Genomic DNA, 18,506 nt, shown 5'->3' on the forward strand with positions numbered 1-18,506 from the left:
GAAGAAGAAGAAGAATATATATTGACAAAAATATTGAAAAAATATTACACTTTTGCACAGTAATGTACAACAGGTTACTCAAAATATTTGGTAATATTGGTAAATATTGGTACATTTTCTAGATGACACCTTGGTAATTGGCCTAAGTATTGTGGTATTTATTGTATATAGTGAAACTGTCTTCAGGTATTGTGATATGATATTAAATATCACTCGGGCCTAGTGGTTTGGTATTACATACATCACTGTGGTGTTTCGAAATAAAGGATGACACACAGGCTTTAATCTAATTTATTGTAGTGTTTATTCATCAGAATAGAATCTAAGTGATCTAAAATGAGGAAATGATCTGTTAAAAAGTGAAGAAGAAATAAATATCTCTCCTTTTTTGTTTTCTGCTTTTTTCTTCTTTAAGAGGAAAAGCGTTTATTGATTTACATTCCATTTAAAAAGATGCCCTACTACCTGCTCTAATCTCACACCATTGTTCTAACGTCATTACACTAAACTCAAATGTCTGTTTGGACACACACACATGCACACACACACATATACCCTGTTATCTCTTGGCATTATCTCCGCTGTTCCTGTAATGCTGCACGTACATTTGGTACATGTTGACAATGTGATGGTTAAATTGGCGTACCATAAACTTCTTATTTGAGCCTAACATCGATCAGTAGAACAAGAATGAAATGTAAACATGGAGCAGGCACGAACACTGATACTGAGAAATAAAATAAATGTATATATGAATAAAATGTCAAATGTAAAATTACAAAATATTCAAATAAAATGAATTTGTATGAAACTTATTGTTATACATTTAATTTAAAAGTTTTGTATGATTGCATGGCAACTGCAGGTCATGTCACAGAACTTGTATAAGTCCATCGCTCTTCTGTGGAAGAACAACTGTTCTCTTGGCCTGAGCACATTCCAGGTGGCGGAAAATATGACGAATAAGAAGAATGTAAAGGTGAGGTTAGCCTAGTTTTCCACTGTACTTCAAGCCAGCATATATCCCTCCACCTACACACAGACAGACACACAGACAAGGTTTATTGTCACATAATGCTCACACAACATAATCTACAATATGATATTTGCCTAGCACCTGTTTTATGTCTCTCAATGTATTTGAACAGAATTTAAATATGTTTGGTTAAACATGTTAGGTGAAAGGTCTAATCGTTATAAAGTTGTTTTTGAAGAGGTGAAAGACAGCTAAGCAGCCACAGTCATGCATTCTGAGTATTATATTATAAAACTCATAAACACATCTCCATCCCTGTTTCCAACCTTGTATTAAACTCAAACTCCTTTTTATTTTTAGTTATTTTGCTTTTTTTTCTCTTATTAATAATCTTATTTGCCTTATTCTATCTATCTATCTATCTATCTATCTATCTATTCTTATTTTTATGTTCTATAGTTTTTTTTAAATGTAATAATTTAAAATTTGTATTTTGTAAAAGTGTAATTATTACCTATAATGGCCCTCTCTATGTATCTACTTTTGTTCATTTTGTCAATTTTGTTCCTTTATTTTTTATTATTATTATTATTATTATTATTATTATTATTATTATTATTATTATTATTATTTTCTTTTATATCTGAATTAAATACATCTGTCATAGGCAAAAATATTTTTTGATATGATATGCATTTCAAATATACTGCATGTACATAGGCAGTATACTTATCTGTAACTGATCTGTGTGTGTGTGTGTGTGTGTGTGTGTGTGTGTGTGTGTGTGTGTGTGTGTGTGTGTATGTGTGTGTGTTCCAGTTGCTCACCCAGCAAGCCCACCCCGGCGATTGTGCCTACTGCTACTCCTGCTGCCTCGCCTGCGGTTAAACCACTCTGTGTATTGCCACCGGGGCCGACAGTGGAGTTGGTCATGGGTTCGATTGTACCTGGGTCTGGAGTTCCAGTGGAGTTTGTGTTTGTTTCAGGCTCAGGGGTAGTAGTAGTATTAGTAGTAGTATTAGTAGTACTCGTAGTAGGAGTAGTAGTTGTAGTAGGAGTAGTAGTCGTAGTAGGAGGAGGAGGAGTAGTAGTAGTAGTAGTAGTAGTAGTAGTAGTAGGTGGATCAGTTACAGGAGTGGATAAAGTAGTGGTGCTCTCTGTTGTAGCACTTTCAGTGACTGGGGGTAAGACAGTAGTACAGGAAACTGTTGAAAGAAACAGAAAGGAGATGATTGAAGTTGGCCTTTTCTATATGACTTTACTACATGATTTTAAAAACAAATATATTCATTTTATTGCAGTGTATGTATCCAAATCCAATGTATCAAAATCCAAAAACCCACATGGCACAACCAAGGAACCAGATCGTCTGTATTTTGCAGCATTTTAAGTACTGACAAATAGCGTAAGCAAAAATGCTGCCAAATGCAGTATATCTGTTTCCATCGTTTGTGTCGGGTGTCATAACAGAAGTTTAGACGTTGAGCTTTTTCGAATGCGTACACATTTCAGTGAACCTTGTAATTTGTGTTAATAGATTTGCTTTTGAAATCAATACTTTTGCAATGATATAAACAAATATGGCACCAGACATTTTGCATTTTCCAGAATTTCAATCACTGACAAAAATCTAAGAACAAAAACACTTAAAAGGGCTAAATCATCGCATTTAATCTCTCACACTACCAAATCATCTGCTTCTGGTCAAACCCGATTAAATTCTTGACCTCAAACCCGATAAATTCTTGAAAGACTGAGACACAATATGGCTAATTATCCTGTAGCATGAATCCAGGTATAAAGTATGTGATTTTATTCCTGATTGTCATTGGATTGGATTTTCACGACAGAAACTGTATCAGAAATGACGGGACAGATAATCTGGTGTTTCACTTCAGATTAAACAAAGACCTTCAAATATTTACCACTACAGAGCAATGTTCATACTGTTTTTTTTTTTGCATTTGAAGTGACAAAATGTGCTATGTGTGCAATATCCAAAACTTTACATTTCTTGCAACTGAATATTGGATATGTTGGGCATCACTTGGCCAGAGAAATAGCACTGAATAAAGTACAGATACAGTTCAATAAAAACTAAAAGTAATTAAAGCAAATAGGATGTAATATTAGAATAGAGTAGTTCTTTATAATCCACAGCCTAATCTTTTGGTATGTATTAAATCCTTTCAAATTAGTATTGAACTTTCTTTTGTCTGGATTTATTTTAATTCCACCAGCTTTTGTAAGCTTCATTACTTTTGTAAGCTTAGTTAAATAATTGATTAATGTTTGATGGATAATTTTAAGAATTGACTGAAACAAACTGTTTGTGCAACCAAATGTGCAATAACTAGTGCCAAGACTAGCCATAATGTACCAAATAAAAAACATTCTCATAGTTTTCCTCTCATATATCATATATTATAGTTACTCTCATACCTGCTTTGAGCAGCATGATGTACAAAATGACGTACAGGCTTCCAGACATAGCTCAGTGAGACGGGAAGTGCTAAGATGGACATGAAAAAGAGAAAAGTATTCAAAAATCAAGTACTGGACACACAGTAACATTGCATTAATATTAAAATGGTGGTAAAACATATATATTTAAAAAAAAAAAATTTTTATATATATATATATATATATATATATATATATATATATATATATATATATATAATATAATGTGTATATGTAATATACACAATATAATGTGTAATATAATATATATAATGTGTCTGTGTGTGTGAAAAATATTTTAATAAAAAATATTTTAACAAAAGTCAGCTCATCACTGATGTTTCTTCTCCATTAAAAGAAGTATACCGCTTCGAAACTTTGATTATGTAAGGTTTTGCTGAAAGTCACAAAAAAGGCAGCTCACAAAACAACCTACTTTCACAAAAACAGATTTGAAACAGTGCATAATTATAGCACAGTTCAGGAAACACTAACCTGAACATCAGACAAATGAAACAGTAAAACTACCTTTTATTCAGATGGATTCTTCTCTGTTCCTCTCTGCTTTGGGTTGGTGTGAAGTTTGACCCCTTCTGGTTCCTTGTTTTTATACCCAAACAGCTCTCCCCATTTAGACCCTCCTACAATTGCCATCACCATGGCGATCTTCTGCATGACCATCTATAAATTAGACATATCATAAATGTGTTTATGATGGAGGTGTCATAAAAAAGCTATATCTGTGCTCATTTCCAAGAAGCCTCTTTATCAGCATGAAGCTTATGACGGAATTATTGTGGTGATATTAAGATGATGTGTTTAGGTAGAACAGAAAGAGGAAGTCACCTTAGACAGCACTGGGATAAAAGTCTGGGGAATGGTTAAGGAAATGGTGAATTTTATTCATGCTGTGTAGTTTATATTGCAGGACACCAAGCAACCCAGTCTTACAGAAAAAAAAAAGTAGCACCTTATCTGTCACAAGCGCACAGTGTAGAGTGAGAGAAAAAAAAAGTAGTCGGACACTTTTGTTTTTGTTATTTAATACACTTTCAGTGCATATAGCAACTTAAAATTTACACACATAATGTCTTTTTACTTATAAATACAATCAAAAAAGTATGTATTCATAAGCATAAAAAAAGATATGTTTTAAAACCAAAACTGAAAGGGTAAAAAGTATTCGGACACTATATTGCACTGAGTGGTTCTGTCCATCCGTGTGTCTGTCCAAGATTCTCATTACAGTGATATCTCAAGGAAAAAGTGGTTGAAATGTTTGTAGGATTTATATGGAATTATCATTATAAACAGCAGATGAACTGATTACATTTTGGAATTGATCAAAAATGGGTCAAGGTCACAGCAAGGTCAAATGTCTGAAATAGATTTCTTCAATAGCTTCCTTCCTGTCTGAAGTATTACTTTAAGGGTATTTCTGGCATTAAATTAGTAACAAGAAGGACTAGGCTTGTGGAGGAAGCATCCCCAGTTCTACTTGTTCTCGGTTGCTTTGGCACAGTCATCAAATGAAAATTGCTATTTTTAAAACACTGTGTGAAGTACTGTTAGCTAATTAGTCATTTGGACAAAACATTATAGGCATTTCTCATTACTTTCACAGAACTCAAATGTTTGCATACAGCTGTCCTCCACTGATCATCAACAGTTATACAGAGAACTGCACCGCAATCATCTCCTACACCCCACACAAACCTCCTCTGCTAAAAAAGAAGCACAGAGATGCACGTCTAAAAGCATTTAGACAAATCGAACCTGTTTTGGAACAACCTGCTCTGAGTCTCAGCTCATCATGTTTGGAGAAAGACAGGTCCAAGCAACATGATATGGGACTGCTTCTCTACAAATGGTATTGGGGCATTACATGTCATCAAAGGAAACATGAATGTACCAATGTAGTGGAACATATTAGAATTAATCTCAATGGACAAGAAACTGAGGAGAAGAACAAGACAACAACCCCAAACATACAGCCAAAATAACTCAAGGAGGTCTGGCATGACCTAGCCACTCCACTGACTTAAATTTTATTGGGTCCTTCACAGAGACCCTCATAATTTTGGAGAATTTAAGAGGATTTGCCAAAAGGAATGGGACAAAACTGAACCACAATGCTGTGAAAAGCAATTATTTGAAAATATGTTTCAATATTTTATCTGAAATTTCTCACAATGATATCTTTTACAATTGCACATTTTAAGTTATTTAAACAAAAACATAAAACCTCACAATTACATACAATAAAAAGGATGAAAGGAATTGAAATCTCAGTAGTAGTAGCAATACTGATTTAAATTTACAATAAATACATAAATAGGTAATAAAATAAGCAAGAAAATTACCAAACAATAAACTGCCAACAAGACTCAAATACAAAAAAAATACATTTCTCGCAACCTAACCTTCCAGAACTCAACCCGACAGTGCTATCCAATAGAAAACATGGAGCATAATTTAAAAAAAAAAAACACATTTCGTTCTAAGTGTAATGTGCTAGTCAACTCTGTAAGCCACAATTTAATTGTCGGCACATCTGCTTTCTTCCAAAACACAAGCATAAGTTTTTGTGGCAGTGATTATCCCATAAGAAACAAACTGTTTCTGCACCAATACAAGACTCATACATTTTTCAGAAACTCCACATACAACCAATATAGCATCCGGCTCAAGATGTTTGGCAACAGTGTCTGAAAAAGCATGGAATATTTTTGTCCAGAAACTTTGTAACTTTGGACAAAGAGCATAGCAATGAGACAAATTTGAATCTAGGGATTGACATTTGTCACATTTAGGGCATACTTATGGGAATAATTTGTTAAAATTTTCCTTAGAATAATGAAGCCGGTGAAGCACTAAATTGTATGAGACAATGTCTAGAGTTGATGGAACAATTGCGCACAACTTCAAGACTGTGTTCCCAAATTTCAATAGGTAGCTCCACAACCAGCATCTCCTCCCAGGCAGATTTAATTTTCTCCATGGAGGGTGGGTTCAGATGCTCGAAAAAGGAGATCACACTACCTACCCTAGGACGGTCTCTCAAAAATACATCCAGATACAAAGTTTTGGCAGTTACATAGTTATGTAAGCATGTGAGTCTTAACAAAATCTCTAATCTGAAGGTATCTGAAAAAATGCTGAGCAGGAATATTGTATTTCTCACACAGTTGTTGAAAAGAAACAAACTTCCCACTCAAATATAAGTCACCTACAGTTCATTGCCCTAAGTTTTACAATACCACAAATGTACCATCTAACATGGATAGGAGAAATGAGGAGTTCGCTGAAATAGAAAGTAAAAGAGACATTTAGTCAAACTTAAAACGTGCCCTTAATTATTTCCAGATGTGAATGGAATTATGAATAACAGGATTGTGAATATAAATTGAATTTTTGATAGTTGTGGGTGATAGGATGCATTGATGGAATATGGATGACAATCCTTTTGTTCCAGCTTCAGCCAGTCCCCCTTCACGTTCATCATCAATCTAAGAAGTCAAAGCACTCAGATTTGTAGACTGATTTGTAAATGGGACTGCAATAGAATCCAATTTCTTGAAAAATGATTTAGGGAGGACCAAGGGAATTTTCTGCACCAGATACAGCAATTGTGGGAGAAATACCATCTTGATTGCATTAACCCTACCTTAAAATAGAGATCGGAAGGGTTCTCCAGAACTTAAGATTAGATTTGAGTTTGGCCAGCAGGATTTGAAACTTTGCCTCAAACAAGGAGAATTCTTTGTGACCTCAATTTCTAAATAGGTGAACTGCTCTGATGGGATCCTAAAGGGGAGATGATGAAACCAACAGGGATTCTTTATGACAACTGGCATTAGTTCACTCTTGACCCAATTAATTTTTTATCCTGAAAATGTACCAAATATATTTATCAAATAAAGAATATTCGGAATGCTAATTTTGGGATCAGAAATAAATAAGAGTACATCATCTGCATATAATGAAATTTTATTGTTAATATCTTTAGTATTATATCCTATAATGCCTAAAAGGGATCAAATAGCCGCCGCTAATGGCTCAATGGCTAATGCGAACAGAAGTGGTGACAGCAAGCAACATTGTCTTGTGCCTCTGTGTAGATTAAATTGAGATGAAACTGTTTTGATGAAATTTTTGCACATGGTCTGGAATATAACAACTTATTCCATGAAATGAAATGGTCTCCAAGGTTAAATTTCCTCTTCACCGCAAATAGATATGGCCACTTGATCGAACGCCTTTTCTGCATCCAACGACAGAATCGCTAGATCTTGCACAGAACCCCTGGGGGTATACATGATGTTGAAAAGATGTCTAGACTTATGAGAGGAATTGTGCTTTGGTATAAAGCCAGTTTGATCTGGGTGCACTTATTGTCCAATTATAACATTTAATCTCCACGCTAAGGTTTTGGCCAGAATTTTTTGGTCTTATGTTTAAGAGTGAAGAGTCGGTCTGTAAGTTCCTCTGAATTCATTCCTTTGTTAGGAACCACAGTGATGATTGCCTCTTCCAAAGCAGGTGGCAAAAATTGGTCCTCATATGATTGTCTATAAACTCGTAAATAAGGTGATAGCAGTATGTCATAAACCTTATACAGCTCATTTTGAAACCTTTTCGAGATTTTATAGTCTCCGAGATTTTTGATAGTAATCACCACACCCAATTCCTCACATTGCTGTTGACGTAGGGAGGGAAAGGTATATTGATCTAGGAAGTTTTCCATAACTGTATGATCTAAATTACCCTTGGACTAACTACAACAATTCATAGAATGTCTGAAACCTCCTATTTATGTCCCTTGAGAAAGTGAGAAGCTTTCCTGTTTCTGACCTAATTTTGTGTATAGTTTGTGCAGTCTCTAATTCCTGGATTTGCCATGTTAAATGTTTCTGAAGCTTATCACCGAATTCGAACTATTTTTGCTTAATATATTGAAAAGATTTGCATATCTTTGACGAGAGAATTTGGTTAAATTTGTATTAAAGTGCAGATATTTTTTGTGATTTTCAATAGATGGGTAGCATTCTCAGTATCCAATTTTTGAAATTGGGATTCTAATAACACTAGTTCTGTCCTACTTTTTTTGGAACGCTTAATAGGAAATAATACATCCTCTAATGTACGCCTTGAATTTGCCCCAAACTATGTGTATAGGTGTGTCTGGCGTATCACTGAACACAAAAAAGGTCTTTATCTCTTGGCCTAAATAATTAGTAAAGGCTGTATTTACAAGTAAATGGGGAATAAACCTCCAATTTCTTTGTTACCTATTCTAATAGAGAGGGTCACTAGACAATGATCTGAAATGACAATATTATGATATTTGGTATCACAAACCTGTGGCATTAGCTTACCATCTAGAATCAAATTATCTTTTCTACTGGGTATCCCAAAAGTCTCCATCCCAAATAAAAGGAACCACAATAGAATCCAATTTCTTGAAAAAAGATTTAGGGAGGAACTAGGGAATTTTCTGCACCAGATACAGTAATTGTGGGAGAAATACCATCTTGTTTGAATTATCCCTATCTAAAAGGGAGATAGGAAGGGATCTCCAGAACTTAAGATTAGATTTGAGTTTGGCCAGCAGGAGTTGAAACTTTGCCTCAAAAAATTTTTTGTGACCTCAATTTCTAAATAGGTGAATCGTTCTGATGGGATCCTAAAGGGGAGATGATGAAACCAAGAGGGGTTCTTTATGACAACTGGCATTAGTTCACTCTTGACCCAATTAATTTTTTATCCTGAAAATGTACCAAATATATTTATCAAATTAAGAATATTCATAATGCTAATTTTGGGATCAGAAATAAATAAGAGTACATCATCTGCATAAAATGAAATTTTATTGTTAATATTTTTAGCATTATATCCCATAATGCTTAAATGGGATCGAATAGCCTCACATGACTGTCTATAAACTCTTTGTAAATAAGGTGATAGCTGTTTGTCTTAAACCTTATATAGCTCATTACAAAGTCTGTCAGCAACTGGAGTTTTGCAGCCTTTTAGAGATGTTATAGTCTCAGGGATTTTTAATTGTTATCACCACACCCAATACCTCATATTGCTGTTGACGTAAGGAGGAAAGGTTATAAGTGATCTAGTGACCTAGGAATTTTCCATAGCTTTAGGATCTAAATTACCCTTGGACAAGTACAACAATTCATAGAATGTCTGAAATCTCCTATTTATGTCCCCTGAGGAAGTGAGAAACTGATCTAATTTTGTATATACTTCGTTCAGTCTCTAATTTCCAGAGATAAAAGTTTCTGAGGTTCATCACCAAATTCAACGTTTTTTTGCTTTATATATTGAAAAGATTTGGATATCTTTGACGAGAGAATTTGGTTAAGATTTGTATTTAAGCGCAGATATTTTTTTGTGAATACGGTTTTTACAATTTTTCCCAATTGTTTACACACTAAAATTGGAACTTGAAATACAATCACAGAAACCTGAAACTCATGTACCAAATCCTAACCCTCCTATTATCCTCAAAATGACTAACATCTTTTATCCTTGGGGTCAATTTGACCCCAGCAATCTAAACCTCCAGAATATGATTTTTACCCAAGTTTGTGTCAAGTACTTTATGTTTATCTGTTGACTACCTAAATAGCCCTTTAAATAAAATATAGATTGCACAAATACCAATTGCACGACTATGGAAAAATATGCAAATCCACCATAAAATCTCACTAATTGACCTACAGTTGGAAAGAAAGATCTTTTTGGTTTTTTAAAGGGTTTATATTATTTCTAAGTACAGATTTTTGTTATTTATAACATTTGGAAAGAAGAACAATTTTTGTTATCAAGGATAGTAGCATGTATTATGTTCGGGGTCAAATTGAACCCAGGAAAAACAAACACAATTTCAAACATTTAGAACGATTGTATTTGTAAAACAGAAGGGGTAGTTGTTGTAGTCCAAGACCATTTATGATTTCCTGTCTTCTCTGGTGCTCAGGACAGCATTTTGTTCATGGTGATCATCAGCAGGACATTTTTCCCTTTCTTGGGGCAGTAGGAGATGACAGTGGCTCTGTCAGTGGAGGCAAAACATTGAAAATGTTACCTTCTTGTTCTTCATTGCAAGAAGCTCAGAGGGAAGCTCCAGCTTGTTTTTTTCTCATTGTCCCCTACATGGTAACCCTCCTTTTCAGCAGTTCCTCACCCAGGGTGTACGATGTGAAAAATTATCACATTTAATTTTATGACCATTCAGTCCTTCAGCCATGTGTAATACCACCCTCAGCGTATCTGGTGGGGCTGGGACCATTTTTGATGACATTAGCAGTCTACCCTGCCGTTCAAGTGGGGAGAGGGACCATAATAACTTTGCATTTTTGGAAGGTAATGTGTCTGCTGGTGGTTGAGAGGCAACAGGAGGATCAACACTAAGAGTATAATTCTCATCAGAGGAGGATGCAAATAATCAGGGTCCTCCTCAACATCATACTCTGTCTCACACACATTCTCCTCTATGTCACTTACACTGTCAAAGAACTGTGACAAAATGTCATTGACAGAAAACCTACACGTTTTATACAGCTAAAACACCCTGGGGTCAAATTGACCCCAAGGAACACTGATGCTACAAAATGTGTACAGGAAATTGAAAACATATCATCATGTTAATTTTATGTTTTCCCCTTTGTCCCCATTAAATTAGGAAAAGTCATTAAATAAGAAGCAAAAAAAAATGATGTCAGCCATGTATTTAGAGACGTTAAACATCGAATGGGGTCAAATTGACCCCAAAGATAATAGGAGGGCTAAACCAAGTCTGCAAAATTGCAAGCACAATTCCTCCTCTACACTCAGTTTTCCATTCTAGATCACGCTTTTTGCAAAACACTACACACAGTTCTCTAGATTAAGCACAACATTCAAAATTAAAATCATCTTTAGTCCCTTTGGAAAGCAACACCGATCACAATGCCAAGCTCTATACACCAATTGGCAACACACACTCCTCACAGGTGTAAACAGTAGTTGCTGAATTGTTCACATAGAAATCAGAGCTTTAGCACTATAAAAGGCCACATTTGAGCTCTCCAGTTTTGGAGGAAAATGGAAGTCAATGGTGAAGCAAGAGCTAGAGATGAAGGAGTGAGAGTAAGAGGAGGAAGAGGAGGATTAGGATGAGGAAGGACAGTTGTCTCAGATGAGATCAGGGCCACATTGGTTGACCATGTGTTCAACCATGGATTGAGTATGGGGGAGGCTGGGCAGAGAGTTCAGCCCAACCTGAGCTGCTATATGGTCGCATCTAACATTTATACATTCAGAAATGCTCTTTATGTATATATACTGTAGTATACTGCAGTCTGACATATCAGTAGGCCTACTTTACTCAGTGATTGGTGGCCAATGTTACAGTAATGTCATTTCATATTGAAAGAAAAGAGATTATTTTTGCTTACTGTAACCAATCATATATTTGTGGATCTTCTGCAGAACTGAGAGATGGCCAGGCCACGGTGGAAGGCACCGGCTGTTCACACCAGAACAGGAGACCGCTATTGTGAACATGGTGGTGGCAAACAATACCATTAGACTATGAGAAATCCAGGACCACATAACTGCAGACAACACAATATTCAATAACATTCACAAGGTAGGCTTGTCTACATTGGAACGTGTATTACAGTGCAACAGAATCTGGATGAAACAGGTCTACAGGGTGCCATTTCAGCAAAACTCAGAGAAGAATAAAGAACAGCGTTATGAATATGTGCAAGTACTATACTGTGAATTTACTTTTATATCAGCACTGTATAGACAAATTACAGTACTGTAATCCAGTGTATTGTGCCTCACCATATTGACTACTCTAGGTCTATTTCACATATTGTCTTGTATGTCTGTTTCAGAGCGTCTTGGAGCTGGATGCTGCTACAATTCAGCACGTTTATATTTACACTGATGAGGCTGGCTTCAACCTAGCCAAAAGAAGGGGACAAGGATGGAACATTATTGGCCACTGTGCCATTGTGAGTGTCCCTGGATAGCGTGGAGGGAATATCACCATGTGTGCAGCCGTTAACCAGCAAGGCGTCCTCCATCACCATGCCAACCGCCATTCTCATCACATTCCTGGACGCACTACACGGCATCCTCATTCCAGCTGAGCAGAGGGGTGGACCAGAGCTGCCCAGGCATGTTGTCATCTGGGACAAAGTGAGTTTCCACTGGGGAGCTCTGGTCCACAACTGGTTCATCGATCGCCCACAACTTATTGTTCTATACGTCTCACCATATTCCCCATTCCTAAACTCAACTGAAGAGTTTTTTCGGCATGGCAGTGGAAGGTGTATGACTGCCATCCCCTCGCACGCATGCCTCTTCTCCAGGCAATGGAGGATGCATGTGGTGAAGTTGATGTGGGGGCTTTCGGAGGCTGGATCCGTCACTTCAGAAGATTCTTTCCCTCGCTGTTTAGCCAGGGAGAATATCGCTTGTAATGTTGATTTGGCCAGACCAAAACAGAAGGCAGGATGCAGCCTAATTTCTTTTTTCTTACATTTCTTTTGCATGTGTTTTTGTCTTTTTGTGTTTAGAGTTTCAAAAGAATGAGCCACTTTCATTTTTTTTTCTATAGAAAACCCTTTATCTTACTGAATGTTTTTCTTGGTTTTCTCCTGATCGTTATGGAAAGTGTTGCATACAAAACACAAGTGTTCAGAAATATTGCATTCTGAAAATAGTGTAAATGGCAATGTTTTTGTTACTGTATTGTATTTGTGTGTTTATTTATGTATACTTGAGTAGGTATACATTACTGTAACAGTCTTTTACAACCGGTTACAGTGTAACACTGACAGTGCAAAAGGCATAAACCTACTGATGGGATATTCATAGCAGTGTTTTGTGTTGAGCACATCAGCGTGTTGTTGGTTGGTAGACAAATCTATTCATATGACGGGTGTGTGTCATTTTGGTGCAAAAACCCATTTTGGAAAGAAATACTTTTGAATGCAGTGTTTGCTTTTGCTAGAGATTTGTAATGTTTTGCATTTTGTGCTTGTGGTTTTGTGTTTTGTGTTTAGGGTTTTGGGGCAATGGGCCAAAGATTCAGCAAACGTGTGTAAACAATTGGGAAAAACTGTAAGTTAGTCTGCTCCGACCACTTACTTTTACACCCATAGTAATTACCATAGGTGTGTTTAGCACTGACCCACCCCCATCCAAAGAACCACTAGATAACTGAACATGTCTAACTGTTACAAGAACAAATGTACAGCATGACTCACAATGAAGTGGATGGCAAAGGAAACATATAACAAAGAACAAGAAAAAAAGGAGAAACCATCCTCCGTATGTTAGCCTTCTGAGACCTCACAATAGTCCAACAGCAAGTCCACTTAATAAACGAAACAAACAAAACAACGGTCACTCATCTCGACTCTGACACTCAACATGCATTTATTTATCTACCCCAAAATATTCGTTTGCAAATTTCAGTGCCTCGTCAGGGTCGGTGAAAACTTTCTCTCCATCAGAGTACATCACACGAAGGTTTGCTGGGTACACGATTCCAAACTTAACCCCAGGTTTGTTCTGAAGCACTTGTCTTACTTTGCCAAATGCCGCTCGACGTTTGACCACAGCAGCAGGGAAGTCTCTGAATATCTGGATGGGACAGCCGTTGAAAGACAGCTTGCCTAGCAATGACACTCTGCGCATTATATTCTCCAAAACATGGCAATAGTGCAGCCGGTCAATGAACTGCCATGGTGACTCAGTGTCCTCGGGACAGGAGCAAAGGGCTCAGTACGCTCAGTCTAAAAGAGGTAACTCTTCCAAGCCAAACACTTCAAACCAAACCTGAGATTTTGCCTCTTAGCATGGCCTTCCAGATCAATACATTTCTCCTCAGATATTTCTGCGGACATACTTTTTACTTGAGCCTGAAGGGTTGCGACAGCATCCAATGAAGGTGTTGCGGCTTGTTCAAGTTGTTTGAGAGTTGTATGGTGGCCGTCAATAGCCGATTGCATTTGCCTTGTTTTAATGAAATTTAAATGAAAATCAGCAGAGCTATTCCAAACGTGTCTTACTCAGTCTCCTTATCTACACTAGCATTCACATGTGGCTCAGGAACCTGAGCTGTTGTCTCACTGAAGATCACTGTCTGGGTCCCTTTCTCTTTCCCTCTTCCCTCAGCATCAGACTCATCTGTATTAAACTGCATTCAAAGTGAGTCACAAGGCTGTAAGCACAGAGATTTCATGCAAACAGATCATCAGAGCAGCCACTGAAAAACTTAATGATGAAACTGAACTTAAAAAAAAAAAAACCTTGAATGTAAGTCGCTTTGTCCTCTTGAAAAGGTATCTGTCAGTATGGCACCTTTGGCCGCGTCATCCTCCAACGCCCTTTCTGTTTTAAACCTGGCTTTGTCAGCTCCTCTTGTCCTCTTTTTACCCTCCATCCTCTCCTTCTCGAACCTTCTCGCGATTAGCTTACTGTTACTCCTGAGACAAGCTAGATCACTCACTCGCTACCTCACGTCACAGCACGTGACAGCCGCTGTGTTTAGATCTCCATGGTAACGACCTGGGCACGCGCGCTTGTGTCTATGTCTGTGTGTGTGGTGTTTGTGTGTGTGAGAGAGAGAGAGAGAGGGAGAGAGAGAGCACGCGCTCTTGTGTCTGTGTGTGTGGTGTTTGTGTGTGTGTGTGAGAGAGAGAGAGAGCGCGAGCGCGCACGTGCTCTCTGATCTAAGTGACGCGAGAAAACGTCACTTTTTAATGTATAAGTAACTGATGCGCTGCTTTAAATATAAATGTAGTGTAATTAGTTACTTTAGTTATCATGTCATGTATTAATGTAACACAATACGTTTTTTTCTGTGTGTGTGTGTGTGTGTGTGTGTGTGTGTGTGTGTGTGTGAGGCCTAATTTCTGAGCTTTCCCGCTTAGCCGCCCCGGCTATGAGCTCGTGTAGGGGAGAACGGGGTAAGTTGTCACACTAGTCATTCCTCCACCACAAGATCAAAAATCAAACAGCTACTGAGTTAACCTCCTGTGGTAAGAGTCACTCTGTTCTGAGGTGAGCACAATTTTCTTATGTTTCACCTTCAAAAGTAAAAAAAAATGACACTTTACATTTTATGTAATAAAATGTATGAATGTTCAAAATTATATTTTTGTACTGAGTAGAAGAAATAATAAAGTGTCTTTTGATACTTAAGCTGCAGTCCTATGTTGAGCTAAAGTTGAGTTTTAGCTAACATTAGCACATGTGCCAGTTTGGGGCAAGTTGTCTCAATGACTTCACAGCAAAAAGTCCAGTGTTGAATTAACCACAGAGTTGATTTCAACACTTTTTCAGGGTTTATATAGCTCCACACTCTCCAGAAATAAAATTAACACTTTCAAAAAGGTTAAACATTTAACACTATGGCAGAGTTCCATAACAGAGTTAAAGTAACAGAGTTAAAGTAACATTAAGGGATTAGACAAATAACACTGCTCTGAGTTACATTTTTTTACTCTTTTGGGTAGTGTTAGTTTTACTCCCTAAAGTATCAAACTATCTACACTAAAAAATGGTAAAATTAATTCCAATAAACAAAATAAGTTTCAAAAATAAAAATTTATTTAAGCATTTATTGTTGCCTTTTTACCTTTGCAGTCATTCATACAGTTGAAACATTGTGACTGAAGGTATAATGTACAAACATTCATCTGAAACACTGTATGAACTTTGAATATCAAACGGTTTATGAAATTTAAGCTCCAAAGCATGTGCGTGGCAACTGGCTCACTAGAGGAACATGCAAGAGTTGAAGTTTGAGCAATTTGTTGAACATTGCTGTGAACACTATTAAGGTGCTTCTGAAGGTGCAGTTGTGGCCTAATGGATAGAGAGTCGGACTTGCAACCCGAAGGTGAACCTGAAGGTTGTGGGTTTGAGTCTCAGGTCCGGCAGGGATTGGGGGTGGGGGGAGTGAATGACTAGAATGCAGAGCACAAATTCCTAGTATGGGTCACCATACTTGGCCACACTTCACTTCACTTCAAAACCTGCATGTGTTAGGAACAGATGCCTACAGCCTTGCTGAGAACAAAACAATTTAAACTTGGGTCCAGGATAGTGACCATGTTCATCACTGCTGGGATACAGTTTCTGACACATGAAACAGGTCAGCATTGTTTTAGCCTCTTACTCACACAGTGAGTGTGCTACTGGCTGGTTAACCAGTGTGGCCCTCGAGTCTCTAACTCTGGGTGACTCCTTCATTTTCCCCACATCAATGTTATACACTGCTGTATGCATGAATGTGTAAAAATTCACCAATGAGACATCATAAGACAAACACAAAATGTGCTTTGAAAAGTTCATCAAATGCCCCAAGGGAGCGGTTTGCCTGCCATGGGATGAGATGCTTATCCATGGTGATGTAGAAGCTGTCAATCCTGCTCTTCTGACGCCCAACAGTGAGGAGGTATGGCTGCCGACCCTGCTGGTTGCAGAGATGCTCCTCCAAACTGCAGCATGACTAGGGTTGAGATAAAGAAACTGAACATTAGAGGCAAGAAAAATGTGGAGCCACAGAGAAAACTACATTATAGACGTGATTATTCAAACATCTTCTCACTAGTGTAAGATGGGAATGCCTATGAAGACTGCATTTCAATTTCATCCACTTTTACACATGTGGCTAAGATGGTGACGTGACAAATTATTATAATCACATTAATAATATAATTACCTTATGAAAGACTACAAATCTCTCAACTGCATCACATACACTAATTTTTGGAGACTTCAGTCCCCCTGGTGGTGGTGAAAGGAGATGTATCAGCAACAACAGGGAGGCTATTTCTTGGTCATAGGATGAGGACAAAGAGTCACAATAATTAACTAAAAACACTTCAAATTAAATACTTTTCAAGGTTGAATACGAACAGGGAGGCATTATGAGATAACAGTCATCCATCTATTGTTCATATTTATCCCAAAAATCAGGTCAACTTTCAGAGATACACAGAATAAACAAATTAAATCTAGTAAGACTCTCACAAGTGCTCTTGTTTCCTAATTTTAATCATATAGTCATGAAGCAACTGTAACTGCAATTATATCATATGCTTTAAAACAAGCAAAACATATACAGATCACTTGTTGCCTCATCAAGATCACTTCCCGGGGGACTTTCTGCTGACTGCACCAAGCAACGCAACTCTGGTGTTGAACTGAGCCGCTTAGCCTCTTTCATGACATTTGGCTTGAAGAACACATCCCATTCCTGAAGCAGCCCGGAGGATGTTTCTTCATCAAATAGGAGAGTGATTCACCTTTAAGAAAGAAGATATTTAACTACTACTACAGGAAATACCTTCAAATTTCAAGCCATTCTAAAAATCTCATTCCAAACTTACCAATCCTTTTGTATCCAGGAATCTTGGGAAGGTGGAGAGGATATCAACACTTCTGCCTGGGTCATTAACAAGCTTCTGATGGTGCTGAAAGGTCACTCTCATCTTCTGGAAAATCAGGGAATTATCTTGGCAAGCATCCCCATGAAGCCGCATCCCCATCTAAATTTCTGCATGCAATGGCCATGCAGTTATTTGGCACAAATAAAAGGAATATGAAGCACACATACCCATGATTATCAACCGTGTGAGCCACCAGTACGTTAACCATTTGTCTTCTTGAGGCATCTGTTAGGGTTTGTGTTGTTTGGTACTCCTGTAGTACTTCTTCACCACCGGACTTGCCTCTTAGCACAGCTTCAATCAACTAATAAAAAACAAAACCATGAGAATGCAAAACATGGTGATAAACAGCTTTTCTAGAGACTCAGATTGAAAAAAGTGTTTAGAAACTCATGAGAATCAAGCTTTGTTACAACCCGTTTAGCAGACACTGCATCACGTGTATCCTCAGTTCTTTGTCTCTTGCTAGGGACCTCATCTACGATTACAGCTGAGAATTACAATTACAATTACAATTACAGTCAATTACTCAATTACGATTTCAGTCTCAGAAGCAGAAGACAAGGAGTAGTCAGAAAATTCTA

General features: G+C 37.3%; 1 protein-coding gene and 1 long non-coding RNA gene across 4 annotated transcripts; both read right to left on the minus strand.

Moving 5' to 3' along the window:
• Positions 1-277: 277 nt before the first annotated feature.
• Positions 278-15,060, minus strand: LOC113531664 (adipocyte plasma membrane-associated protein Hemomucin). 2 transcript variants are annotated; one of them, XR_004577369.2, is made up of 6 exons: positions 14,773-15,060; positions 14,051-14,660; positions 3,968-4,120; positions 3,419-3,488; positions 1,804-2,181; positions 278-1,032 (listed from the first exon to the last, which is right to left on the minus strand). XR_004577369.2 is itself a non-coding variant. In XM_026922533.3 (5 exons), exons 3-5 carry the CDS (start codon positions 3,465-3,467, stop codon positions 986-988), a joined length of 474 nt encoding a protein of 157 aa, XP_026778334.3. In that variant the 5' UTR covers positions 3,468-3,488; positions 3,968-4,120; positions 14,773-14,996; the 3' UTR covers positions 278-985. The 2 variants fall into 2 exon arrangements, 1 of the variants encoding a protein (XP_026778334.3); XM_026922533.3 differs by lacking the exon at positions 14,051-14,660 and having other exon boundaries at positions 14,773-14,996.
• A 1,039-nt stretch (positions 15,061-16,099) lies between these two features.
• On the minus strand, positions 16,100-18,406 carry LOC113531656 (uncharacterized). 2 transcript variants are annotated; one of them, XR_003403273.2, is made up of 5 exons: positions 18,090-18,406; positions 17,863-17,967; positions 17,596-17,778; positions 17,193-17,305; positions 16,100-16,979 (listed from the first exon to the last, which is right to left on the minus strand). It is a non-coding gene; the product is annotated as an uncharacterized LOC113531656 (long non-coding RNA). The 2 variants fall into 2 exon arrangements; XR_008301122.1 differs by having other exon boundaries at positions 17,193-17,778.
• Positions 18,407-18,506: the final 100 nt, after the last annotated feature.

The sequence above is a fragment of the Pangasianodon hypophthalmus genome, chromosome 27, assembly GCF_027358585.1.
Source record: "Pangasianodon hypophthalmus isolate fPanHyp1 chromosome 27, fPanHyp1.pri, whole genome shotgun sequence".
Lineage (NCBI taxonomy): Eukaryota > Metazoa > Chordata > Actinopteri > Siluriformes > Pangasiidae > Pangasianodon > Pangasianodon hypophthalmus.